At 45.5% G+C, this 27,458-nt stretch overlaps 2 protein-coding genes across 7 annotated transcripts in view; both read left to right on the plus strand.

The window, feature by feature from the left end:
• Positions 1-5,414, plus strand: part of LOC110077785 (transmembrane protein 150A) — a 47,994-nt gene extending 42,580 nt beyond the window's left edge. For all 3 annotated transcript variants that reach the window (XM_072994939.2, XM_078391149.1, XM_072994938.2), the window contains exon 7: positions 2,263-5,414. In XM_072994939.2, the coding sequence (XP_072851040.1) occupies positions 2,263-2,507 (245 nt within the window). In that variant the 3' untranslated portion in view covers positions 2,508-5,414. The remainder of the gene's footprint in view (positions 1-2,262) is intronic.
• Positions 5,415-9,156: 3,742 nt separating this feature from the next.
• The window catches only part of NFKB2 (nuclear factor kappa B subunit 2), a 31,643-nt gene continuing 13,341 nt past the window's right edge, over positions 9,157-27,458 (plus strand). Inside the window, exons 1-12 of one of the 4 annotated variants that reach the window (XM_020791188.3) lie at positions 9,157-9,293; positions 10,034-10,097; positions 11,344-11,422; positions 13,688-13,728; positions 13,844-13,942; positions 18,515-18,666; positions 19,324-19,430; positions 21,148-21,306; positions 22,304-22,408; positions 23,634-23,719; positions 25,727-25,865; positions 25,957-26,076. In XM_020791188.3, coding sequence (XP_020646847.3) covers positions 10,074-10,097; positions 11,344-11,422; positions 13,688-13,728; positions 13,844-13,942; positions 18,515-18,666; positions 19,324-19,430; positions 21,148-21,306; positions 22,304-22,408; positions 23,634-23,719; positions 25,727-25,865; positions 25,957-26,076 — 1,111 coding nt within the window. In that variant the 5' untranslated portion in view covers positions 9,157-9,293; positions 10,034-10,073. Of the gene's footprint in view, positions 9,306-9,687; positions 9,811-10,033; positions 10,098-11,343; positions 11,423-13,687; positions 13,729-13,843; positions 13,943-18,514; positions 18,667-19,323; positions 19,431-21,147; positions 21,307-22,303; positions 22,409-23,633; positions 23,720-25,726; positions 25,866-25,956; positions 26,077-27,458 lie in introns of those variants that run through there. The other 3 variants (XM_078391148.1, XM_020791189.3, XM_020791190.3) reach the window with 3 other exon arrangements.

A 27,458-nucleotide genomic window follows, 5' to 3' on the forward strand; every position in this document is an offset into this window, starting at 1 on the left:
CCAACTGTCATTCTGACTCCGCCCCTCCTGCTCCATCCCCTGATTGACATGCAGGAATGACGTCATACTTTGGGTTCCGTTACAGTCTCCTTTATCTGTTCCCTCCCATCCCACTGATTCAGTGAACATTAGTCAGGAATGCCAATGCCATTCTAATGGCCCCATGGTGGCCTCGACAACCTTGGTTTACCATCCTCAAGACCATGGCTTCGAAATTCCTGAGGATGCCTCCCAAACCATTTCTTCTGACCCAGGATGCCAGCAGGGTCTGCCATCCCGACCTGGAGTCACTCCACCTCACAGCTTGGAGGATTCCCCTGGTATAGCAGAGGTTTTGGACAAAGCCAGAAAACCCTCCACCAAGCTGTTGTATTCTTACAAATGAAATGTTTTTTCTAAGTTCTCTGCCTCTAGAGGTCTATTGCCTGTTCCAGTTTCGTTGGATACTCTTCTTGTCTTTCTATGCTACCTATTTGACCAAGGACTGTCCCATTCTACACTAAATTATATTTCTGCTATCGTCTCTTACCAGCCTATGGGTTCAGAAGCCTCCCACTTGTTCGCACACCCGACCTTGAAGATGTTTTTAAGGGGTTTACGTAATATTCGCCTACCTGTCTGACCTCCGTTGCCTCAATGGTACCTTCAAGTCGTGTTACGAACTCTTACTGTCCCCTTGTTTGAGCTAATGGCTTCTTCGGATCTTCAGTTCCTCTCTTTCAAGACGCTATTTCTTGTGGCAATAACTTCTGTACAACGAGTGAGTGAATTAGCTGCCCTTTGGGCTGATGCCCCTTATATGCAATTCCACCCAGACAAGGTTGTCTTATGTCCTGATGTCTCCTTTCTTCCCAAAGTTGTATCAAGCTTTCATGTTAATCAACCTTTGATTCTTCCAATGTTATTCCCTGATCCTTCTTCGGATGTTGAACGCATGCTCCATTCCTTGGATGTTCGTTGTGCCTTAGCATTTTACACTTCAATGATTAAAGACTTCCGCAGTTCCCCTAGACTATTTGTCTGCTTCCATGGCTCACATAAAGGCTCTCCTGCCTCCTCACAGACGATTTCTAGGTGGATCGTGTCTACTATCACCTTGGCCTATGAACTGGCTGGCAAAGCTCGACCAGATGCATTAAAGGTGCATTCTATGAGAGCTATGGCTACTTCGACTGCATTATTGTGTGGTGTTGATGTTTCTGACATTTGTCGAGGAGCCACTTGGTCCACACCATCGACCTTTGTGACACACTACTGTCCGGACCTCAGGGCCAAGAAGGAAGCAAATTTCGGAAGGGCTCTGCTGAAGTCATTGTTGGTGTGACAGCCCTCCTTCTGGTAAGTGAGCTTGCTAGTCACCCATTTGTGTGCATTCACAGAGGCCACAAAGAAGAAAGGGAGGTTATTTACCTTTAACCATGGTTCTTCGAGTGGTCCTCTGTGAATCCACACACACCACCCATCCTTCCCACTGTCCATCACTTTGGTTCTTGAGCTTGGTTACAATTAGAGCCTTGACAGTGGCAGACATTTCAGAACGGAGGTATTATGGGCGGGCGGAGCATTCACGCCACAGGGAAATGTCCCACTTATCACGTTTTGAAGCTCTAGAATATTCCAAGGAGTCCTGTGCAAGCGCAGTCTAAAACCATTTGTATGGATTCACAGAGGACCACTCAAAGAACCATGGTTACAGGTAAGTAACCTCCCTTTTACCAACCTCATAAGGATGGAAGGCTTAGTCAACCTTGAGCCAGCTACCTGAGCCCATTGGGACTGAACTTGGGTTGTAAAGAGAGTGTTGGCTGCAGTACTGCAGTTTAACCACTGCTCCAAGAGGCTGTAGCAAGTTTTGGGTTTTCCGAAAATCTAGGAAGTTAGACAAATACGAGAACAGGATCTGCTTTGCATTCATGTCCTCAAAATAGAATGCACGTCTAAACTACTGTAACCCACACATCCCAATTTTATTTTCCTATATTTATTACTATTTAAGTGATGTTACATGATATTCAGAAATAATAGGATTGGAATCTACCTACCCAGCTCGTAATGCCCAATTGTTTTTTCAAGTACCACTTACAATTCAGACTGGGTTTACAGTGTAGAACAGGATAGTTTTGCATTATCAAACAATGTGCTCAAAAGATGTTGCAAATCTAGTTAGATTACCATGTGCTTGTGGTGCTTTCCCTCCCTGTTATTGCTTCTTCATGAGAACCAGCCTTCCCATCTTGTTTGCCTTGACTTTGGCACCCTCAGGTGGTGTCTTTTTTGTCCAGCAGAGCTTCATCCTTCAACACGTGGCTGCTCTTTGTGAATGGATGTTTATAATAAATGTCCTGGTCTTCTACGGCACCTTCACGGCTGAATTTGGAGCTATCTCCACAGACACTTTCTTGGTTCTTCTGAAAGCCAGGCGGACTCCTAAAAGCTACAAAGTGGAGAGCAACTCACCGAGCATGTCCCATGTGCACAGCCATTTGGAGAACCTGGCCATGATGTAGGGTGACTGCTGGGAGACTCCTTTCGTGGGTGCATAAGGGCTTCTGCGGGAGGCAGGACAAGCTGGGACTTTCAACAATGCCCCACCCCCTAGAAGATGAAAGGGGATTACCATGAACATGCCTTAGAGAGTGATCAACGCCCATATTTATTTGAGGTGTGTACAGCCCCGATAGCAGCATGGGCATTCTGTACTTCACACACACTCACACCATGTCCCTCCAGGGGCCCTTACTTCAGAAGATTTTCTTCAACATGTGGAGCTAGGGGTAGAAAATATAGTATATTGCCATTTGATGAGACATGGTACTAGGGAGGTGGCAGGTACAAGCTGTGATTCCCGGCATCTCCAGTTAAGCATCTGGGATAGTTAAAAAGCCTTACCACAGGAGTTGATTTTGAGCCCCGCTGTAGCCATGGGCTCATTGCATCTCCAGGAAAAAGGGGCCTGTATTTTCTTCAGACCTTTGAGTGCTTGGCATCAGGCGTTGGCTACAAAAGAGGGGTGGGTGGGGAATGTCTTTTCCTCCCAGGGGGAGTCTCTTTTTACAGTGGCCTTAATTTCTTTGGGACCAAAAGTACTTAAATGTCTTAATCCTTTGCCAGCCTAGTTTGTTTTCTCAAGTGTTGCATCCTTTCCTCAGTGAAGGAGCTGAGAGCAATAACTATACTGTTTTTAATTATGTATTGCTGCTTGAAAGTGCCCTGTCTTAAGTTGGTATCAGGTCACTTGTCAAAGAAGCCTCATTTATCATCCAAACACCTTCATGTTTTCAGATGCAGCACTTTAATTCTGGGGCTCATTAGTGGAAGAATCCTCTGTGGTGCTGACTCTTGATAGAAGGAGTCTTGGGATGCCTGTATTTCCTGTCTACCTGTTTCTTAACCTTGCCACCCAAGCTCTATCCAAAGTTCTACCAACTATTGGTGCTTCGAGTTCAGCAGACATGATCTTCCTAGTTTTATTTGCATTTGCTACCGTCTCAGACCCCACCCTCAAGCGCAAACACTTCTAAAACTGCAAGGAATTAAAGACACTGTTCCTAGGATAAAGGGAGAAAGGCTGAAGGCCTAAGACATCAAAATAGTGGTTTCCGAACAATCAAGAAAGCAGATCAGATTCTGAACCCTGGTCTTAATGGAACACTATGAGGTTGCGCTTTACTCTGTATTGAAGTGCCTTTAACATTTTGTTCAGGAATTCACTGTTTCTGTTTCTTTAATCCTGAGGTGGCTATTTCTGTGCCTTACATGTTTAACTCAAGCAGGGTTTCTCAGGTCTGCTTCTTATGTTACTTTTCCTTGCATATTTTCTAAAAATACACCTGGTGTCTCATGTTCAGAGAAGTAGGGGGTACTTAGCACATGTCTGCATGTGAGACATTCTCCCTTGGATAGTGGAGTCAGCCTTGGTACACATGGAAAGTACAGAGAAATATCCAAAGATGAATGGTTTTTTATTCTTTTAAGAATGCTTACCTGTATAGTATTCATTACTTCGTAGAAGCTGGTTTACATACTGTGTCTTTCAGATACATCACTAAAGGCCAAGTTCATGTGCTGTCGAACTGTGTGGCTGCTGCACAAACTGCCATATGTAACCTCATCTCCTCCTTAACATGCATCAAAAGCAGCTATATGGGAGGGGTAAAGCCAGAGTTTGGGTAATGAAAGATTTTTAGTTGCTGATTTTTTTTAGTACAGTAGGATCCCCATATCCATGGGATTCGAATCTGCAGTTTCACTTACCTGCAGTCTGAAAATATTAAAAACCCCAGAAATATGTATTTCTAACACTGTAGTTCCAATAACTGGCCACTAGAGGGAGCCAGAGACCATGCTATGTATAGCCTTCTCTATTATAACAGTGTTCACAGGTGTTTTTGGTTTTCAGCATCCACAGAACAGGGGCTTGGAATTGATGCCCTGCAGATATGTGGGACCTACTGTATTTTGATACATTTTTGCACTCATCTTTAGAATGAGTAGGGGGAAATAAGGGACATAGAAGCTTCACTTTCTTACAGTATCGTGATTCATTACTCAAGTATTAAGACCAAAGTGTATGGATCCTACCAAACCTTTTTTTGAATTATTCTAGGGGTTCTTCTAGTTTTAGTTTTTACTTGTTTATGCCAGCTTCAGTCTTTGCCAGCAATGCAGCTTTGTTCCAGCCTAAAAGCGGGGACTTAGGTTGGGCTATTGATAGTATGTATTAAGTACAAAGGAAAGAAAAGGAAACAGAAAATTGTATGCCAAAGAACAGGGCTTTGCTATGACAAGATGAGGCATGAGTTTTACAAACAGTATATAAAGTGCTGCATTAGTGAGCCTGTGATTAAATGTTATAATGGGGATTGTGTGGCATCTGAAAGATTGGGAAGGGAGAAAACATTATAATAAATTTACAGAATTCCACACTCATGAATAAAACTTTGTCACTGTCTCAGGCACATGAGCACTATTTAAATGCTCATACAGCCCTGTTCCACTTTCCAAGTGCCCTTGTATTGCTCTCTTGCAAGTGTGGGGAGAGCAAAACTGTATTTGTCTGGTAGTGTCAAAAGAAGTATTGGGGAAGTCAGTATCTCTGTAGCATGGCACTCTGAAAAAATACACTTGAAATCCTCTGCATTAACTGAGCTGCAGTTTGCATAATGATTCAAGCATAGAAAGAAAGAAATCCTCCATCATCTGGAAAGGCCCTGCACTCAGTGACCCTTGTTTTTTTTTTTAAACGAAGACATTGAGGAACACCTAGAATTCACACATTCCTTCTCAGCCTGTTGCTTTGTATTTAGTGACCCAGATTTTGCTCAATTTCTGAATTAAATTGACTTGTACAAGCTTTAGAGAAGACAATTCTAAATATTTTATACATGTAATATAAAATGTGCAATAATTCAAAACATTTTGTTAGTGTATTCATTATGTGTCTTACTTTTATCCACAACCACCCCCTCTAAGAGGCCTACTCTACTTCCATATCATTGGCCTGGAATGGGATGGATTCATTCCTTTGAAGAGACATATGTAGTCAACTGCACCTTTGGGATGGGGACTTTGATCAAGAGAACTGACTTTCACAGTAGCCTTGTAGGTACTCCTAGTTACTATAAAAAAGATGAAGAAATAGTATGAAGTGTATTCGCGAAGGCTTTCACAGCCAGGATGTAATGGTTGTTGTGGGTTTTCTGGGCTCTTTGGCCATGTTCTGAAGGTTGTTCTTCCTAACATTTTGCCAGTCTCTGTGGTGATTATGGTGATCAGTTTTTTGTGTGTGTGGGTGTATTGTTGTGATAAGGAGGAGAGATTATCTCTCACTGTGAATGATGGATGTCATTAGCTGGTCTTTTGTGTGTAGTGATCACCGGTCCTTATGGCTGGGTAGAGTTTGTTGACCTTTTGCACACTGTATTTTTCAGTGCTGGGAGCCAAGTTTTGTTGAGTTTCAAACTTTCTTCCTTTTTGTTGAAGTTCTGCTGGTGTTTGTGGATTTTAATGGCTTCCCTGTGCTGTATTCAAGCCCACCACAACAATACAACAAATGTTACTGTCAGCAAAGGACAGAAGAGACCCCCTCACCACTGCAGGAGTATACCAGATACCTTGCAGTTGTGGCCAGGTATATATTGGAACCACAAAATGAAGCATTCACACCAGAATCAAAGAACATGAGAGACACTGCAGACTAAAACAACCAGAAAAATCGGCAGTAGCTGAAAATGCCCTAAAACAAGCTGGACATGAAATTTTATTTCAAAATACTGAAATTCTGGACAACACCAGCAATCATTATGACAGACTGCACAAGAAAGCCATTGAAATCCACAAACACCAGCAGAACTTCCACAAATACACTGAAAAATACAACGTGCAAAAGGTCAACAAACTCTACCCAGCCACAAGGACCGGTGACCACTACACACAAAAGACCAGCTAACAACACTCATCAATCACAGTGACACATAATCTCTCTTCCTTATCACAACAATACACCCACAATAAAAACACACTGATCACCATAATCACCCGTCTCCTGAAAAAGGACAAAAGCTGATCTCACAGCCATAAATACTGAAACTCCCAAACAAACTGCTATCCTATCCTCTGAAGATGCTAGCCACAGTGACTGGCGAAACGTTAGGAAGAACAACCTACAGAACACGAAGTTTAATGCATTCCAGTTGGGTTTTTAGTTCCGTTTAGCGATGTTTCTGGATAGCAACGATTAGTCCAGAACGGATTAATGTCGCTATGCGGTGCACCACTGTATTTTGAATCAGAAGTACACAGAAATGGCCATATCCCTACTGTTTATTCAACGAAATTACCAGTTCGGTGTGAATACTTTCCTCCATTTCTCAGAGTTGAACCAAAAGAGGAAACGTCCTCCCCATCCCCTGCACACAATGGTAAAGCCTTCACCATGCTGGAGTTATGAAGTCTACATTTTCCTGAAAAACCACCCTTTTACATTGCTTAGCTTTGGGTTCAAACACTTTTATTTTGAAGTTCATTTTACAGGGTTGTTACACTTTTTGGTAATGCAGTACATGAAAGGCAGAGAGCAAAGACCCTCCCTCCCTCCACATTACGCAGATTTTGTGAGTGCCACATCCTCTCCATGCCTGTCCAGTGTATTCACCCATCTACTAAACACGTCTATGTTGGCTTGGGCATGTTGTGAGAATGGTTGATGGTCAGATTCTAAAAGATCTCCTGTATGGAGAATTAGTGCAGGGAAATCGCCCGAGAGGGAGACCACAGCTGCGATACAAGGACATCTGCAAGCGGGATCTGAAGGCCTTAGGAATGGACCTCAACAGATGGGAAACCCTGACAATTTGAAGAGACCCTTGTCCAGCAGGCCAAGGCAAAGAGGCAGTCCCGGAAGTAGCAAAATCAGGGAGCTAGACAGGAAACAGATTGGATTTGTCTTCAGTGTGGAAGGGATTGTCTCTCTTGAATTGGCCTTTTCAGACACACTAGACGCTGTTCCAATTCCTCCATACGTTGCACGTTACCATAGTCTTGAGACTGAAGGATGCTGTGATCGGGTTCTTCAAAAACTGGTGGCGGCTCCCTCAATTTGGCGGGAATGAGAGACAGATGATTTTAAAAACTGAACAGGTTCCTTTTTATTTTCAGTAATTCCAACATCAACTAATTCGAACGCGTCAAAACAACTTAACTCTGGTAAAGTCTTATAACTCTGTCTTCCGTTCCGGAGTGAACAGGTCACTATTTACATCAGGGCCGGACCAAAAAGCTCCCAATCGGTCATCGCCCGCAAAGGTGTACTCCTGACTGCGCAGACTGTTCCGCAGCAAGGATCTCGCCCAGTCCCCTTTGGGTGGTGGACTGCTGAAATAGGGACTGGGGCAAAATCACCTTTCTCCCCCCATCCTGGTTGCAGAGGTAAACCACCATGGTCCATTCCAGGGGTGTGATCTTTTTTCCTTCTATCTTTGGGATGTTGGGATCTGGGAGTAATCCCCCACCCATCTTTAGATTAGGGAACTCCTGTCAGATCTCTAACCTTATCAAGGGCGTCTCTTTCATCTTCTGTTTCCACCGCGCAATCCCTGGTGTATCTGACAGTCTCCTCCGTTACCACCCTGAATTCCCGCGCCTCTTCCCCTTCTTTTATAACCTCCTCCCTCTTGTCCTCTGCTAGACATACATACTACTTCCAAAGCTTTCTTCTCCTCCCCTTCGTCCTTCTCTATCTACTAACAACGCCTTCTGCGCACCCGTGAGTCTCCTCCTGTATATTCTCTCCTTGAGGACGGCACACTCGCCTCTTGTCCTTCACAGATGCCTAATGTCTGTAACTAAACACTGAAGGGATGGCGAACTGTCCTATGTAGCAGGATCATAAACAGGTACCCACCGCCAGGAGGCTGTTCGCGAGATCTGTCGAGGGAGCTCCTGAATCTTTCGCATCTGATCACAACTGACCCTGAACTTAAGCTTCGGAAACAGCCTAAATGGGGGTTTGGCAGCCTCTTGCGGCTTTTTACCAAGGCTTCTGTTCAATCCTATACCCTCTCCGTCGGCAGATCCTCGTAGAGGGCGCTGAAACGGATGCCTTGCTTAGCCAAGAGTTTTCACGGAGGTGGATGGGGGGGGGGAAATAAATTGGCAAGCACAGATGAAAAGAGGGTCACTTTTGTTCAGGACCAAACAGACACCCACCCACCCCCAAATGATCTCTCCCTGACCGCCTTCCAGTCCCGGTAGCCCCCAGTTTCTACCTAAAAGTAAACAGCTGGCAATTACCGGGTGCCGCGGCATTTTTTGCTCCTCGGATCTTTCTGGCTGGAAACTGGAAAGACGGCGCCATTTCCCCCCCCCCCCCCATCGACTTCTTCCCTTGGCCTTTGCCCGCTTCCACACCCACTTCGGCGAGCGAGGCCCGGTAAGTACTTCCCATCCTCGTGGAGAAACCCAAGCCTGGAGCTCCCGAGTGGGAGCCGCCCCTTCCGCTGCCTCTTCTTCCTTGTTTACCTCCCGGCCCTTCTTCGGCCTTGGTCCTCAGGGCCCGGCTAACCGAGGGGGCGGGGCCTCCGTTGCCCGGACAACCAGGCCCCCCAGCCACGAGGCCCCACCTCTTCGGCGGGTCAGCTGACTCCTGAGAACCCCGGCGGCGGTGGTGGCGGTGGCGGGCGTGGCTTAGCGGTCCCCGCGGACCGGCGGGTCAGCTGACTCCTGAGAACCCTGGTGGTGGGCGTGGCTTAGCGGTCCCCGCGGAGCCCCGTCGGAACCCCGGCAGGCGCCTGCAGGTCAGCCGAGAGGTGGGCCTCTGGCTTGGGCGGGAGGGTCATGTCGGTTGGTTCCCTCCGGAGGGATTTTTTCCCCCAATACTTTCCCCTTCGCGGGTCGAAATAGGGTCGCCTCCTTCCTTTTGCAACTTGTTGCGCCCGGTGGGGGCTTCCGGCCACGCGGAGAGTTCCCGGTTGGCAGGGAAGTGGCTGCTCCTGAGGGGGCGCCTTCTTGGCCCCGCGTGGACACGACGGCCCGGGCACGCCTGTCCCCCCGCCGCCGCCTCCCCGTTCGCCCCTTTCCTTCCTCAGCCCGGCCCGTCCCCCCTCATCTCCCCTCGAGAGGGCCGGTTGGCTTGGCGGGCCAGGCTCTCTCTCTCCCTCTTCTGGGCGCCGCTTTGACCGGACGGGGGGGGGGAGCGAGGGCTCCGCCGCCTGAGGGACACCAACCTTGCCCGCCCTTCGCCTCCCTCGGTCGGCCCGTCCGGGGCGGATACAAGCCTGGCCTTTCTCCCCACTCGGTGGAGGGACCCTGTGGGTGAGCTGAGAGTTGAGCGGTCAGCCGAGGGGGGGACGGGACCGAAAAGGTCTCGAGGGAGGGAGAAGCCGAGGAGAGCGCCTCCCTCCTTCACTCCCTCCCTCCTTCTTCGGCTGGGCTTCTAGGGACTTTCCGACGGCGTTTCCTTGCCCGCCCAGTTTCCTCCCGTGGCTCTTTCGGAAACAGAGACGGCTTCTTTTTTTTTTCTTTTTTGCCTTTCCAGCTCCCGATTGCCGGTCCCGAGGTTGCTACTTCGAGCGGCCATGGATTGCGACAGTTACCCGGCGGTAAGTCTTGTCCAGGGGCCACCCCACCCCCCGCCCTACTCCGAGGATTGCCGGTTTATTGGAGGATGCCAACCCCCCCCCCCAACCGGTTGATGTTGAGGTTTATGAGGAAAATCAGGCTAGCTTGCTGGGGCAAAGGGCAGCTGTTCTTCCCGCTTCTTATCCCAGATTTTCTCATTTGTATTTTTATACCTTGCGTTCTTGATGAAATAAGCCTGAGAGGCTTGAAACAAGGGCTTCACCAGTTGGAGTTTCTAGTTTTGTGGGTTGTATAGAGTCTACTTTGGCATAGCAATTTAAAAGCCATGTGGGGCTTTTGAACTGCAAGAAATAAGGAAGCAGTCATGTGCTCTTGTTTGCCTCACAAACCTGTTCAGAGAAGAGATGGCACTATTTGTGTCTACACAAGATGGTCATGAAGCAGGAGATTAGGCTGTTGCTTTTATGTTTTCCCCTTGTAGCAAATATGACTGCCTGTTGTCTGTCTTAAGTGAGTACTGTAATTGCTCTTGCATGCTAGGAGTAATTTTCATGCAACAGCTTGTTGGGTGGATGTTTCTTGCAAACTCTAAAGCAGTCCTAAATTTGGAAGTGCAAGTGGTCATCATGGCAGCTGGTGCAGCCAACCTGGGTGCTATAAGGAAAGTCCAAAAAATGCAGATTGCTGGAGGGCTCCATGTCAAGGTATTTTGTAGTCAATGACTCTTGCTTTCTCATTCAAAATCCAGATGCCCTCAAATACTTTGCATTAGAATAGGGAGGACTGGCCTGCAACATTGTGCTGTACCTGGGGAAATCCATTTCTCTGTCATCTGCTGGAGGATTGCTGAGTACAGAAGGAACAGGGAAGTGGGTGCAGGATGTGAAAGGAAGTGGGGAGATGATGAGGTATCTATAATTTATTTTACAGGCCCTGGTTCCACAACACAGCCACTCTAGAAGTGTAATCACTGTGTTTGTGTATTGTCTTTATTTTGTAGGTGTATTAACTATTTTGTAAGGGAGGTGTTCTTCACTAACAAATGGGGAAAAAGAATTCCCAGCCTTCTCACCCCCCCCCCACGTTTTCATTTAAAAAGTGTTCTTTGGTATGTTAGTAGAGGCTTCACTGAACTGCTGTTCCTGATTTGTTCCTACCAAGGTTGTGTTCAGAAGTTGTTTACATTATATGTTGGTTTAGGGGTTATGTATTCTATAGATTATGCATTGGTTTTCCCCCACCCCTTTGATTCTATTCTATATGCAGTGCTTGGATGGGATAGATTATGACGACTTCCAGTTTGGCTCCCATTTGATTGAACCAAAGGAGCAGATTATGGAGACAGGTAAAAAAAAAACACCATTCATTGATTGGTTTATTTGTTTGTTTAAAATATTTTTACCCCATGTTTGCCAAAAAAAGGACCCAAAGTGGCTTACATCATTAAGAATACAATATTAACAGCTAAAAACAGTAAATTATTCAAGTAGTAAAGAAGAATTAATAACATTAAAATACAAATGATAGGTAAAAACATTACAAGAAACAAATTTAGAAGCAAAAAAAATAACATATCCTGTTTATTGTCTTCTGTACAGCCTAGGAAAAGCTTGTCTGAAGAGAAAGGTTTTCAGCTGTTTGTAGAAGGAGAGCAAAGATGGGGCCAGCCTGGCCTCCTGTAGGAGGAGTTCCAGAGTCTGGGAGCAGCAACAGTGAAGGCTCTCTCCTGTATCCCCCATGAAGCACCACCTGTGAGATTAGTGGGACTGAGAGAAAGGCCTCCTTTAATTATCTTAACACCCAAGAAGGCTCATAAAGGAGATGTGGTCCTTGAGATAGCTTTGATCCAGGCTGCTTATGGTTTTATAGGTTAGAACTGGAATGGATCCAATGCCTTGGATCCATTGCAGTCGGGCTTCAGGCCGTGCCACAGCACAGAAACGGCACTGGTCACACTGTTGGATGACCTGTTGAGGGAGGTTGACAGGGGCAAAATGTCCTTGTTGGTCCTCGTCAATATCTCAGCTGCCTTCGATACCATCGACCACGGTATCCTCCTGGGGAGGCTCTCCGAGTTGGGAATCAGTGGCCTGGCACTTGCCTATCTCCGATCCTGCTTGGAGGAGCGTCCTCAGAGAGTTCAGCTTGGGGAGAGTGTTTCGGCCCTGTGGAGTCTCAATTGTGGGGTTCCGCAGGGCTCAATCATCTCTCCAATGCTGTTTAATATCTATATGAGGTCACTGGGTGGGGTCATCGGGGTGTGGGGTTTCGTGCCATCAGTATGCTGATGACATGCAGCTCTACATCTCCTGTTTACCTTCTTCAATGGATGCCATTCTGTCCTTTCAGTGTTGCCTGGAGGCCGTACTGCAATGGACGCGGGGGAATGGATTGAGGCTGAACCCAGACAAGACGGAGGTCCTGAGGGTGGGGGGCCCCTCCATTAGCGGCTTGGGAAACTTCCTCACTTTTGGGGGGGTGACTCTTGCCGCGAAGAATGAGGTTCGCAGCTTGGGAGTACATCTAGACGCGGTGCTCACCATGGAAACCCAGGTGGCGTCAGTGGTTTGCTCCGCCAATTACCATCTGTGGCAGATTGCCCACCTGCATCCCTATCTTGATGGTGGGGCTCTCACCAATCTGGTCCATGCGCTTGTAATTTCGAGATTAGACCACTGTAATGCACTCTGTGTGGGGCTACCTTTGAGATTGATGCGGAAGCTTCAAATGGTGCAGAATGCGGCAGCCAGATTACTTAGTGGAGTGAGAAAATTCCAGCATATCTCTCCTATTCTGGCAGCTCTGCGTTGGCTGCCCATCCGTTTCCGCAGTGACTTCAAAGTGTTAATGATTACTTATAAAGCCCTAAATGCTTAAAGACCTGGATACCTGGCAGTACGCCTTCTCCTACCTAGATCTACTCAAGTCACTCACCAGAGCCAGGAAAGATGGCTGAAGGGCCTGATGTTGAGAGAGGCCAGAAAAGAAAGAACAAGAAACCAGGCATTCTCGGTGGTGGCCCCTCGACTTTGGAACAGCTTGCCGCCAGAGATCTGCCTGGCACCCTTACTGGGTGTTTTTAAGAGTCAATTAAAAACTTGGCTCTTTAGGCAGGCCGTCCCTCCTGGCAATTCTTGATTGTACTTTCTTGCTTTTGTTGTTTATCCTCCCATCTTGATCATATTATTATTATTATTGTAAATTTTAATTGTTGTTTTTATTTGTTTGTCCACAATATATTTTGAGCCGCCCTGAGTAGACTCCAGTCTAGAAAGGTGGGATATAAATCCAATAATAAATAAATAAATAGAACCAGCACTTTAAATTCTGCCTCAGATTGGCAGTGGAATTGCTAACCAGCCCCAGTTAACAATCTGGCTGCAGTGTTGGGGACCCACTGAAGTTTCCAAAGGGAGCCATGTGTAGAGTGAGCTACAGATATGGCTAAGGAAGGAAAATTGTAGGTGGTACTGCAAGGTTGTGGGTGAGAGTGCATTTTCAATTCCGCATGTGCATTTTGGATTGTACAGATAGTCTCCTTTAAGTCAGTTATATGTGGTCATGTGCAATATTAATTCTTCTAAGATATTTTCTTTTCTTTAATTCTCAGCTGAAGGTCCTTTTCTCACCATAATTGAACAGCCAAAGCAGGTGAGGGTGCTAGGTTCCCCCAACTATATCCTGTGGAAAAATTTTCCTGACAGCCATCCTGTTTTGATTGCCCCTCTGATGTGATATTTTTGTTTTTGATGTTCATCTTTGGCAGCGAGGTTTTAGGTTTCGATATGGTTGTGAAGGCCCTTCACATGGTGGGCTGCCTGGAGCATCGAGTGAGAAGGGACACAAAACTTACCCCACTGTCAAGGTAAGTGTCACATTGCTTGGAAATATTTAAGAAAATATTTTTTTATTTGGGCTGGGTTTAATTTTGCTTCATTTGAACATTTTAAAATAAGTTTAAACCTGATAGCTGAGTATGGCAGAGTACTCTGTCTAACTCAGGATTTTTTGTTTTGTTTTGATGGGTAGATAAATATTTTGTGCTTTTCCCAAGTACAGTAGGATCCCCATATCTGCAAGAGTTTGGTTCCACAATCTACCATGGATGCCTGAATTTTATAATCAAATAATTAAATCAAATAAATTTATTGTCATTGTAAGTATATACATAGTATACACATACAGTGAAATTCAGACAAGACACCCAGAGACCAGACCCACATGCACACACATAAAAAATCACCAAACTCTCCCCACCCACTAAAAATCCCCCACTAAGAACACAAACATCTGCACCACAGGTTAAATAACACTGTCCAACTGTTCACTGCTGGTGGTCTTTAAGTTCATTATTAAGTGCAGTTATAGCTCTGGGTTAAAAACTATTCAGAAAACGTGTGGTCTGAGTCTTAATTGTTCTATACCTGCTGCCAGACGGCAACAGTTTAAAAAAAGTTGTAAGCAGGATGGGAAGAGTCTCTCAGGATGTTGTGTGACTTCCTCAGTCAGCGGAATGTGAAGATGTCATCCAGGGTTGGTAGCTGGAGCCCAGTGGGCAATTTTAATGATTCTCTGTAGAGCTTTTTGTCTGCTACAGAGCTGCTCCCAAACCATACAAGAATGCTATAGGCTAGGACACTCTCAGTGGTGCCATGACGATAGTAGGACAGAAGTAGATGCTGAGATAAATGTAACGTCCAGAGCATTCTCAGGAAATACAGCCTCTTCTGTGCCTTCTTCACTAGCATGTTGGTATTTATAGTCCATGAGAGGTCCTCTGAAATGTAAGTGCCCAGAAATGTAAAATTGCCAACCCTAAACAACATACAAAGCCTCCTAGAGTGGTTGCAATGACCAGATAGATAGATAGGTAGGTAGGTAGGTAGGGTAGGTAGGTAGGTAGGTAGGTAGGTAGGTAGGTAGGTAGGTAGGTAGATAGATAGGTAGATAGATAGATAGATAGATAGATAGATAGATAGATAGATAGATAGATAGATAGATAGATAGATAGATAGATAGATAGATAGGACAAAGGCCACAAGGCTATCCCCCTTGTTATGTTGCATATTGGGTTACAGCAGTCCACAGAAAACTGAAACTGCGAAGACTGGTCCTGGAGATAGAGGGAGTTCTATTGTAGTATAAGGTGTCAGTGATGCACCCTCTTTAGCTACTTCTGGCTTTTCTGGATAACTTCTGGTAAATATATTGCTCTTGCAAAAATGGCATCTCAGTTTTCACTGAGCTGATGTGATGTCTTGGAACAAAAGCTTTGCTCCAGGAACAAAACCTGTTTGGCTGTGTGAAGTCCTCACATGGGGCAGCCTGAGTGCTGAGAAGCGACCAAGAAAGAAAGCTCGAAGGAAAAGGAGGGATTAGAACAGAATAGAGGAGGCAGTAGACCGAGGGTACAATCAAACGGATGCAAAGGCATGTACCTGATAGCACCGGAAAGGGTTGGTTTCACGGAAATGATCTCCCATCATAACTTCCCATCCCTTCTGTCTGCTTAGGGAATCTCTCCATCCTGGCCGTCAAAAGTAGAAGCCCTCCAGCTGGACCAAAAAATGTGGTGCTTGGGCATGGAGTAGGGCCGGGCAGAGCACATTTCCCTATGTGTCCTGTGATCACTGACAAATAAATAGCACCGAACCACTCTGCAAGCAGACAGTGTGTAGTCTGTTTTCCTTTGTGACCACACCCAGAGAGGGAATAATCTGAAAGAAGGGCAAGTGGTGTACAAGGCATGTGGAAGAGGTAGAGGAAGGAGGGAGGGAGGAGGCAAGAATAGAGTACCTAGAATCCCCCAGAACTTCCCAGTGCTTAAAATCAGAATGGATTTGGGGGGGGGGGCTGTATAGGAAAGGAGTAGTAGAGAGGCAGGTTTAGAAACTGCTTAGTTTCCAAACTTGGGAAAGACAGGAAGCAAGAGTTGGCGGGGAGCCAGCACTGGAGAAAGTAGAACAAGATAAGGCTGCATATAGTTGTGTACATTGCCATGGACAAACTTGGTGGGGCTTGTAGAAAGGCTTTCCCTCCAGCACTCTTTCCAGCCCAGAAATGGTCCTAAATGGCCAAAGTTTCGAAGAAACCTCTGAATGCGAAGTGACTGGTTGGAGGGGGGGAGGTTAAAGATACTGATCCTTCCCACTGTAAAAACTGTCATGCCAGGTTGCAGAAATAGAAGCTGCACTTTTTTTGGCGCAAAATAAAAAGTTTAGAAAGTATATTTTTCTGGGTGAGGAGTTACAATGGTCTCTGGGGAGTGTCCAAAACAGCTTTGGGTACTGTAGGCAGCCCACAGGCCACCTTTCCTCCACCCTTGGCCTACATAGGTGAGAGTCTGTGCATTAGTGTTGAGGAGGCACTGGGCAGGCAGAGGAGTTTTGAAGGGCTCTTTATTGGGCTAGGCAGTGTAGCCTCACAGGGCTTAGTCTAGATTAGTCCTGTTCCCGGCATTCCTCTAAACATGTCCTTGTGGGCAGTTCCTCTTTAGACCTTTATGTCTGTTGCATGGGCCTTTGGAGGGGATACGTTTGACTGGGCATGCTTGAAAGCTCTGGTATGACTGGGAGATTCCCCACTTGCACACACACTTTTTAAAGTGTTTTCTGTGGAAAACATGTAGAAAAGCTTTTTAGATGTTTATTTTGGCTGTGCAGAAGCCTAAAAAGGAGATCCTGTGTACATAGATGCTGAGGGAGAAAGACTTCTATGCCTGCCCCTTCCCCATGTTTAGGAAAACACAGGAACAGAACTCTAGGGAGAGAAGATTCCTTTCAACTGTAGTACTATCATATTTGTAAGGGGTGGCAGTGCCTAAAAGTAGTGTGTAAGAACAGGACTTGTGGGACTGCATTTGAAGATAATTGTCTAGTTCTTCAGCAGCAAGCTTCTATTTTGCTGCATGTTGGTGATGGCTGTCTTTGCTTCAGAGGTTAAACAACTAATTTAGGTTGTTAATTATCTTCCTTTTTCCCCCTTCTAGTCATTCTCAGAACTTTTTGCAAAGCTGAACAGCAGATGGGAAAATGTTCATTTTGCTTCCGCTGGTTTTTGTTTAACAAACTAATCTCGGTTATGTTATTAATCTTTTCTTATTTCAAATTTTTATCATTTTAAATAAATAAATAGGGAGCTTTGGAGCCTGGGGAGTTAGGAAGGTTTCAGATTGTTTAAATTTTTTTTCAGGTATCAGATTCTGTTTATGCCAGTGTAAATTTATCTAATAGGATTTTGTCTGATGCCAAAGTGTGTTTTATCTCAATAACTGTTGGTGGAAATAAGCCAGACTTGCAAACCATGCTTTGAAACTGTCTTTGTTTTCTTCTAGCCATCATGAAGAGCAGGAGATGAGGACCTAATGGCATGCTTGCTTAGTCTTGCCTGTGAACAGTCCTCTCCTGACCTGTGAAAGGTCATGGGAATACCCCCCAGGGCCCTTACCCCTGGGAAATTCCACCCCATCTCACTTGCTCTTCCAACAGGGAACAGAGTAGGGGGAGATACCCGGGTAGATCTGTGACTGGAGATACCAGAGGGGATTCCCCTGGGCTACTCAACAGCACAAGGGGGATTCCCTGCTGCTATCTCTGATCCCAAATCAGAGATAATTAGAGGGACCTTTAGTGTGCTGTCCTGATAGGGGAAAGTGAAGAGCAGGCAACATTTTCTGGCACCTACTGGTAGTTGTAGAAAGGTCCTTGCACCTTCCTGCTTTGATTTGCAAGCGGCAAAATCAGATCTTCACGGATAGCATTGGGATGGGTTGGTGCTGTAACTACAGAGGCTCTGAAATCAGCATGGAATTGGAAGAGGTAAATCTCTTTCATGTTTCTAGATGAGTTCCCCACCCTGGGTTAAGAGTAGGCACAGTTGGTCTAGATTCAGATGACATGTTAATGTGCATTAATAAAGAAGATGCAAGAGATCCCAAACAGGTCGGGGGTGGGGTGGGGTCATGTGTCCTGGGACAGTTAAGCGTGTTCTCATAGTCTTTAGTCAGGGATGAGCAACACCTGCCATGCAGGTACTCCCCTCCCATTTTTGCCCTCTCCTCAGGCTACAAGGAGCACAGCACTGTGGTGGTGGTGGTGGTGGTGGGGAGGAGATGCCCACTCTCACATATCTTGTTCCCAGGGAAATTTGTTGAAAATCTGTCAGTGAAAACATCTGCAGCGGCAGGTCATTGTAGCAGTGATGGAACAATGTGTGTGGGAGGGGGGCATGTGATCACTCCAACCAGGGAAGTTGTCCATCTTTCTGCTAAAACTGAGGCTCCGTGTTCTGCCTGAATTGGGCCAGTATAGCCTGTTCCTGGGAATGCTGCTGAGGAAAGCATTCTGAGGATTTAAAAGGCTACAAACCCAACCCCACCCCCAGCCTTGTAAGATGCCATGATACTTCTGGCTCTCATCCTCTTCCTCTTATTTGGCAGATCTCTAATTATGCTGGAATGGCCCGGATAGAAGTGGACCTAGTGACTCATACAGACCCTCCCCAGGTGCATGCCCACAGCCTGGTCGGGAAGCAGTGCAACGACGATGGCAACTGCATTGTGACGGTGGGCCCAAAGGACATGACTGCCCAGTATGTATGAACCTGGCAGGAGTGGTGGCAGCAGAGATGGTGGTGCAGAGGGCAAGGCTTCTTTTGTGACATCAGGTCAATTTCTCTGAGTTGGGTTGAGCAAAATGGACTTGCTGGCATCTTCAGTGCTTACTCACCATTTTGTGCCTTGGGCTTGGCTTTTAGTGGTGGCTGCACCGCTCAACTCCACAACATTTTGAAGTGCAAGAATGTGGCTGCCTTGACCTCCCCAGCATCTCCTAGATCAACAAGTCATGTTTCTGGTATTCCCAACTGAAGTTATATAGATCTGGCAGGGGATTCTTTGGAACAATTGCAAAAAATCCCCTTAGGTTATTGGCGGCGGGGGGGGGGGATGCAGTTGTCTGGTGGGGAGAGATTTATAGAGAAGGATCAAAGACATATCCCCTCATAGAATTTGATGAAGTGTGTGTGCATGCATAAAACCTTGCTGGGATGTGGGGTGTACCACTTTTTTGGCCCTTTGTATGGTTTCTTTTTGTTAGTACAGTACGTGATGTCTATTAAATTGCAAAACATTTTCAGCTCCAGTAGTGGTACTTGGGACCTTGTGCTTGTGTTCTTGGGGAATTTGATGGCTACTGTCGTAATTTTGTCACTCCTACTGACATGAGATGGTGTTGTGTCCTTTTTCAGGTTTAATAATCTGGGAGTGCTCCATGTGACTAAGAAGAACATGATGGAGATTATCAGAGCTAAAGTGCAGAAGCAAAGGATGCGAAACAGACTGCAGCCTTTGACAGGTGATTTTGAACAGGAAGGGAAGCCATGCATATGTATGTGTCAGGCATCTAGAAGATGGAGGTTGTCTGCTTTCATGGTTGATCTTGGGGCACTGTGTGGGCCTTCTTGCCCCTTTTCAGACTTCTTTTAGATGGAATAGGATAGTTATGCAGGAACAGATCAACTGATGCTGCCTGTGTGTTTGCTACTGCTTAACAGCTCTATGATATGTATCTGTTCTCCTTCCCCTATGTGAACAGCAACTGAACATATATACTAGGTCATTTACTCTCCCTGTAGGACACCTGTGTTGGGCTGGGTAGCTCTGGAGTGTCCAGGGACCATTTTGTACCAGACTGTCTGGAGAATCTCCTCCTTAAGCAAACATGGTAGTCTTAAAGGTGCTTCAGGATAGTCTGGTTTAGCAGCAGCAGAGTAACATGGCGAACCTTTTAAATGAAAAGATCTCAGCCAATGAGCAGCTGAGTGACAGAGTTTCTTGCAGTTTCCAAAAAAGATCTTAGCAAAAATAGGGATGGCAGAGGGAGGGGATGAAAAATATTGTAGCACTTTACAGATTAACAGATTTATTTCAGAGAAAGCTTTCATGGATCAGAAGGCAAAACCCACCTCTTCAGATGCATGAATATAAAACAGAAGATGTATTCTTGAAGGCTTTCACGGCTGGAGTCTGTGTTCACAGACAGAGTTCTAACTCCTGTCCTCTGAAGATGCCAGTCACAGAGACTGGTGAAATGTTAGGAAGGAAAAACCTCCAGAACATGGCCAAAAAAAGCCTGAAAAACCTACAACCACCATAAAATAGAAGATTTTCTCTACACACATTTCATCTAGGAAGCTGCAGAAAGAGTTGTAGACCTTATGCAGTTAACAGTTACAAATATGTTTAGGTTTAAACCTTGTTTCTACCATGAGCACAGGAGAGTGGCTTTTGGTAATTCATCACATCTTTGTTTCAGTCTCCCACTGGTAGAGTTGACTCATCCCATAACTTACTGAAATGTGGTAAGGATTATGAACACTTTGAAAGTTTTTTTAAAAAATAATTGTATAAGATGGGAAGGCAACATGTGGTCCTCCTCTCCCATGAACCCTAGCTATTATAATCAATGCATGAGAGTTGCAGGTCAACAGCCCCTAGTCAGCCATCATTCCTTCTCTCTGATGTAAAAGAAAAGGCAAGAGACCTTCAGCTCTCTAAGGACCCGAACAACAAACCAAGAGCTGGGATCTGTTTGGGACCCCAACTTCTAACAATGTGTTTTCAAAAGTCCAGGCATCTTGCAAAGACGAAACAGTGTTAGAGAGGAGGACCCCCAAGGATGAGGGAAAAGAGAATATGTAAACCATTAGTGGAGGAGTCTAGTATCATATAGAATACAAACTCTACACTTCCAGCAGGACTGTGGGAATGGTATGCACCTTGATGTTCAGAAGTCAAATCTGCTCCCAAGGGATCTTTGCTACAGAGACCTAATGAATCCACATGAACCTATCATTGTTCCTGCTGGCATTGAATGTGACACTCAGAGCACAAGTTTGTATGATGTGTGAAGTTACTTCAGGTCGACTTCTGTTATTTCCAGATCCATCTTTTGTAAGGATCTATATAGTCTGTTTGGGAGGGTGATATGTAACTTGGGCTTCATGGCTCCCATTTTAGTCTCTTGGTCTGATCTCTCAGGCCTTTAAAATGGAGGATTTCTGTTTTGACAGAATCTGAGCAAGAAGCAATTGAGCAAGAGGCAAAGGAGCTGAAAAAGACAATGGATCTCAGCATTGTTCGGTTGCGCTTCAGTGCCTACCTTCGCGACAGCAGCGGAAACTTCACTCTGGCATTGAAGCCAGTTATTTCAGACCCAATTCATGATAGCAGTGAGTCTGTCTTTCTTGTCTTAGGGCATAACTGCTAGAGATGAGCATGAATGACTGGTTCGGTGGTTTGTGCTTGTTTATTTTTCAGCCAAACAGGTGTTTGGAGCTTCTCAGCTCTGCCTCCTCTGGTGAGCACCTACTCAGAGACTGGCATGAACTGGAGTTTGTGCCAGTCTCCTACAGCTGAGGCTTCCAGTCCTGTTCAGAGAAGTGGCGGCGGTCGCTATGCCAGCTTATTGGAATGGGTTTATTTGCTCCCCTGTCTCTGCTTTTCCAAAGTGGTCTGTGTCTGAAACTCTGGCTATCTACACCTAAACTCCTAAGTAATTATGCAGGTTGTGTGAACATATAAATCTTTTCTTGGGTGCATGTTTATTACAGTATATTCTGTCTAGTTGTAAGCAAATGCTGATCGGGAAGTTAGATTTCAGTGTATGTCCCATTTATGATATTATGATGTCTGCATCCGCATTAAGGATCCAGAGTAAAACATCTCTTTGTGATTGTAGCCTTTCCTGCTTTTCCAAAGGGGTCTGGTGAGCTGGGGTAGGTATTTTGGGCCTTGTTCACATTATAGAGTACTAATAATCTGTGCTCCACCCACTATCTGTGTAAGAGATTTAACACATTGGAAAAAGAGGTCTACATCAGGTAGCCAGCATCAGCCCTAAATCCACTCAGGCCAGGCATGACAGGAGGCCTCTCCAAAAGGAACTCACATGAAGGGTGAAGGATTCAGGCTGTTTTTGCACCTGATGGCACGAATGGGAGCCGAGCTCCTTCCCTGAACTATATATGCTTGCACCAGAGGATTGACAAGGGAAGAGCTAATGATGGTGGTTGCTAGAGCTAGTCCTCACTTGCAAAACCCTGGCTTACAAATTAGAACCATTATTGTGACCCATGCTGCTTCTCTTGCATTAAGTACAGTGATATGCAAACATACACTATTTATGCCATTTGTGTCTTGTTTGTGCAACTTTCTTTTTCTTTTTAGAGTCTCCTGGAGCTTCCAACCTAAAGATCTCACGGATGGATAAGACAGCTGGCTCTGTGCGAGGTGGGGATGAAGTTTACCTGCTGTGTGATAAAGTCCAGAAAGGTAAGCGCTCTCCCTTGCTGCTTTTTCTTCGTTTAGCATCCTTCCATTTCATTTGTGTGTGTTTTTGGGATCAGCAGCTGAGACCCTGCATATAGTGCATCTTAATGTTCATTCTGCCTAGAATGAACCTAGTACCTTGTGCTCTTCAGAGATCTGGATGGAGCAAAACATTGAACTAGGCGTGCCAGTGATTTGACTGTTTCTCTTTTTCACAGTATTATGTCTTCTTTCATTGTGGTGCGATCTTCCAAATGGCAGCATGTGTCTTGTACTTTTGCTGTGTTAGTGACCCAGGCTTGCCCTAGAAGATGTAGGTATGGGCAGTGTTGGCAGAGGTTCACTTTCAAATGGGGCCTGAAAATCCCATGACCCACTTCCACTGGAAATAATGCAGTGGAAATAATGAAGAAAGAGCATTTGCTGTTGCTGTGGAGAAAGGAGGTGAAGGCTGAAGACAGCTAAGGGAAACTAAGGGTGTGGGTAGGAGGAAGCGTTCAAGAACACCTGTATCGTTCTGAATTTAAATGTGAGATGTTTTCTTCTCACAGTCCCTTATTCCTGACATTGGTTTATTCTGATGGAGAGAAGGCAGTCCTCTATTTTTGTAATGAGATAATCTGCCCCAGGTAAATCAAATGGTCTGGAAGACAGGTTCTGTGCTGTGATTTCTCAGAGAATATTGGTCTGGATGGCAGTGGTGATAATGGGGAAAAGTCCCAGTGGCTGATTTAGAGTGTTTTTGGAAACCAGAGTCCACTATACTTCATGGCTAAAGTGTAAGGATGATGGTGGTGGTTTAGATGGGCAGTGCTTGTGCAGTACAGAGTGAGTGTGTTGCTTGCAATGAGAAGGTATGACCACACCAGCAGACTGAGAGGTGACGATGGGTATCTTTTTAAAAAGTGGCTCTGTTCTAGTTTTGATGTCACCAGTCTTTGCTAGTTAGGGCAGCTATAGATCACCTCCAGTACCAGAGGCAGTTGTGCTTCTGTGTACAGTGCTAGGGAGTGTGAGATAGGGGTGTGCAGGTGGCATTTGTCTCCTGCTGGTGGGTTCTCAGTAGACATCTGGTTGGCCACTGTGTGAACAGAATGTTGGGCTGGATAGGTCTTTACTCTGGTCCAGGGTGATGGTTCTTCTGCTCCTAAATTTGCGAGATGGTGACGGTGGGCGGGCGGCACAAGTGCAAATACTGTACTGGTGAGCCTTTTTCTTCCTTCTCTAGATGATATTGAGGTACGGTTTTATGAAGATGATGAGAATGGCTGGCAGGCCTTTGGGGATTTTTCCCCCACTGATGTGCACAAACAGGTATGTTTTTTTATTATGAGAGTCAGCATTAAGACTTGGACTTAGGATTAATTCAAGGATTTGTTTTATGTGGCTATGTGCAAATCACTTGTTGGACTTGATGATTTGCTATTGCATGGAGATTTGCCCCCCCCTTCATCTTTTGCCCCACCAGTTGCCAGAAGTAGTAGTGATGACAAGTTAGCAATCCCTGTTTGGAACATGCAATCAAAAACTGGAACGCCTAAGAAGTGTTACAAGAATATGGAAAAGAGGCTTGCTTGGCTGAGTGCATGCTCTGTGAGCGGGTGCTCGAGTGTGACTTTGGTCACTTCTCCAATAGAAGCATACTCAGCCACCTGAAGGTTCAGCACAGGGCACTGCTGCTGGCAAATGCAGTGGTTATTATGGGGACAAGCAGCTTCCTTATTGTGAAGGTTAAGAGTCCTCAGAGGTTGAGCCATCAGCCCAGGGAAGCAGAGAGGCAGATGGGCAAATACTGTAGCAAGAGGTGGGAGGCAACAAATGCCAGACCAGGTCTCAAGAGTGAATTCAGGCTACTGTGGAGAAGCTTGGAGGGGTGCAGGAAAAGAACTTTGCAAATGTACAAATTCCAGGATTACTCATAGCCTAGGAGTGATGACGGCTCCAGATGACTAACCATTGTCGTTGGTGGAGAACACTGGTTTCCATAGGTTTGTGGCAGAACTGGCACCCCATTACCATCCTGAAAGACCCTTAGCCACAGGGTAGTGCACAGTGTCTGGGTCACTGAGCTGTTGCAGCAGAGTTAAATAAAACTGAGGTTGCTATTGCCCACCTAATCTAGGATGTGGCATCTGAATGGAACTCTGCTTTCTACCTCTTTGAAAGAGTGAGTGCTGGAGCAACAAAAGGGGCACTCCATAAATTGGCACTGGAGACTTCTTTGGTGAGGCTTCTTCTCTGGCCAGAGAAGAGTGGGACATTATGGGTCAAGCAGACCTCATTAGGTCCTCTGAAGGTTTGAGAGTGCAGCCCACTAAGGGAGAAAACCTTCTTTGGCCAGGAGATCCCAATGTTCCAGGGCTTGGTTGTCCTGATGGAAGGCATAATGAAGGGACAATCTAAGTCAATGGAGAATTCCATAGAGGGAGAACTGCATTTTTACAGCCTTAAGTGGTGGCCCTGGAGAGCAAGCTAAAGGACCTGCTGCACTATAGATTTGCCTCCTTGTGGAAGGACGAGGAGTATATTCTAGCAACCCTCTTGGACCCTTTATTAAACAGTGGGCAGTGAATTTTAAGCAGGCCAACAGTAGTGTTTGGTACTGCCAAAACAGTGCTGTATCGTGGCAACATCCAACTTGTGGTTATCAAGGTGTTTTTTATGTAGGACTGTCTTGACATTATTTGTAACCTTCAGCTGGTACGAAATATAGTAGTGGAGAACTTATCCATCTCATGCTTTGGGAATGAATAGCTAAAACCTCGGATGCAGTTTATGTAGAGAAGAGCTTAATTTCTGTGTAGAGTTTCTGACCGTTAGCATTTAGCAAGGAGGCCCCAACTGGCTCCAGGTTTCTCCATTTCCAGCATGAAAATAATGGGGGCAGTGGATACATTCTTTTGGGATTGGTGCCCTTCCTGTAGAGTTTCTGACCCAGGAGTCTCATCAGGCTGCAGCCTTGTTTATTTTTTACCAGCATGATAAAAACACTTTTAAAAAATGATTTTTAACAGAATTGAGGGTTCCAGTTTGAACTGTCTTGCCCTTAATCAAACATACTACTTTTTTCTTCTAGAGGCTTACCTTTTTTTCAGTCTGCCAATTTGAGTATTTTAATAATTAGAAATGTGACTGGAACATATCTCTTTCTGCCCACTTGATTAAAATGGGAATATGGCACATTTTAGGGTTGGGTGTGAGGATGGATAAAGGACCTGACAAAGTGCTGTATTGACAGGAGTGTAACTGGACTGAAGGGATGATCTGGCCATGTGGCATGATGTCTCTCCCTGCCCCCTCCCATGCTTTATGTCCCTGCAGTACGCTATTGTATTCCGCACACCGCCCTACCACAAGACCAAGATCGACCGCCCGGTCACTGTGTTCCTCCAGTTGAAGCGCAAGCGAGGGGGTGACGTGAGTGACTCCAAGCAGTTTACCTACTACCCGGTGGTGGAAGGTACAAAGCACTCCAGGTGATGTGCTCCTTCTGTTGCTTAATTACTGGGCAAGACCTGTCCTTGACCATAGCTTTGTATTTTTGGCTGCAGATAAGGAAGAAGTGGAAAGGAAGCGGAAAAAGACTTTGCCTCAATTCCCTCAACACTTTGGTGGAGGTGCACCTATGGGAGGTTCTGGTGGTGGAGCTGGTGGATTTGGTTCCGGTGGAGGTAAAAGCTCTCTTCCTTTATGGGGGCTTTGTGGGGTTGAACCTGTTCTCGTGCAGTCTGTTAATTTGCAATGAAACCTTTTTCACTGTTAACCTGCAACAGTATATGGGTTCTGGTAGTTCCTTCAAATTTATGGAAGTTTTAGCTTTTGGGGGAAAAAACTCAGAAAATGAGAGTCCTCCATTTCTGGTCTTGATGGTTGCAGAAAGAAGGCATACCATGATTGGAAGTTCTGTGAAGGGTTCAGAGGAGACTTTAAGTGGGATTTCCACTGGTGAATGGGCAGGAACCCAGTTTAGTCCAGTGCTCAAATCTTCACAGGCTGCCTGTGACTTTAGATTTCATTCCTCCCCCCGCATCTCCCCCATCCACTGGAGGTTTTAAGTGATCGGTCTGTGCTTTCTGTTTTTAAGGGTCAATTGTAGTTGTTTTTAATTCTTTTATCTTTATTTTTGTGTGTAATATTTGTTGTAACTGCCCAGAGTAGAGCCTTGGCACTAATAGGAGTGGAAAGTCAGTCAGTCAGTCAGTCTTCCATCTTTTGAGAGAGAGACTGATTTTAGGGATCTTACAACAATAATAATGATAGCAATAATCATGTGCTGTCAAGTCCATTCTGACTTACGGTGACCCTGATCAGGGTTTTCCAGCTAGAGAATAGACAGAAGTGATGTACCATGAACTTCTTCTGGGGGCATCCTGGGACTGTGCAGTTTGGCAGAAGCCACATAGGCTGACTCTACTTGCAGAAGGCACAGTGGGGAATCAGACTCTTCAACTTGTGGCAGGCAGATACTTAAACCAATGAACTGTTCAGCCAGCTAGTAGTGTTATATATTGCCTTAATAATAGTTCGGCGAATAAGCAAATTCACTTATTTTTTTAAACTTTTGGTAGCCAGCCATCTCTCTCCCCACCCCACATACATTCTGTTTCCAGCTGTTTTCGTGCTCTGAATTCCTTGATTCTTTTTCTCTGCTTTCCAGTGGCCCCTTCTTGATTACCTTTCTACAGGAGCAATTGGAGGGTGGATGTTTTCACTTTTTATCCAGCTTGTGAGAATTGGTGGGTTGTTAGAGGGTCCAGAGGTAATCAATCTCTGTTAAATGGAGTGAAGAGTGTTCTCAGAGCTGTTAGCTGAGAGATTATTCTGTAAATGGGTGTGATCAAAGTGAGAAGATTGGTAAGAACTGTGGTAAGTGGGTTTGGATATATGTGAGTGCCAGCTCTTGAGGAATGTTGGCTGATGAAGCAATCTAGTCTTGATTTTAAATAGATAATAGAATAATAAGATACACTCAATTTAAGGATTCCTCATCAGTTGGCTGTAACTTAAGGTTTGTTCCTTTGAGTGTGTGTGTGTGCATGAGTGGCAGAGCGAG

Source organism: Pogona vitticeps, chromosome 3, assembly GCF_051106095.1.
Source record: "Pogona vitticeps strain Pit_001003342236 chromosome 3, PviZW2.1, whole genome shotgun sequence".
Classification (NCBI taxonomy): domain Eukaryota; kingdom Metazoa; phylum Chordata; class Lepidosauria; order Squamata; family Agamidae; genus Pogona; species Pogona vitticeps.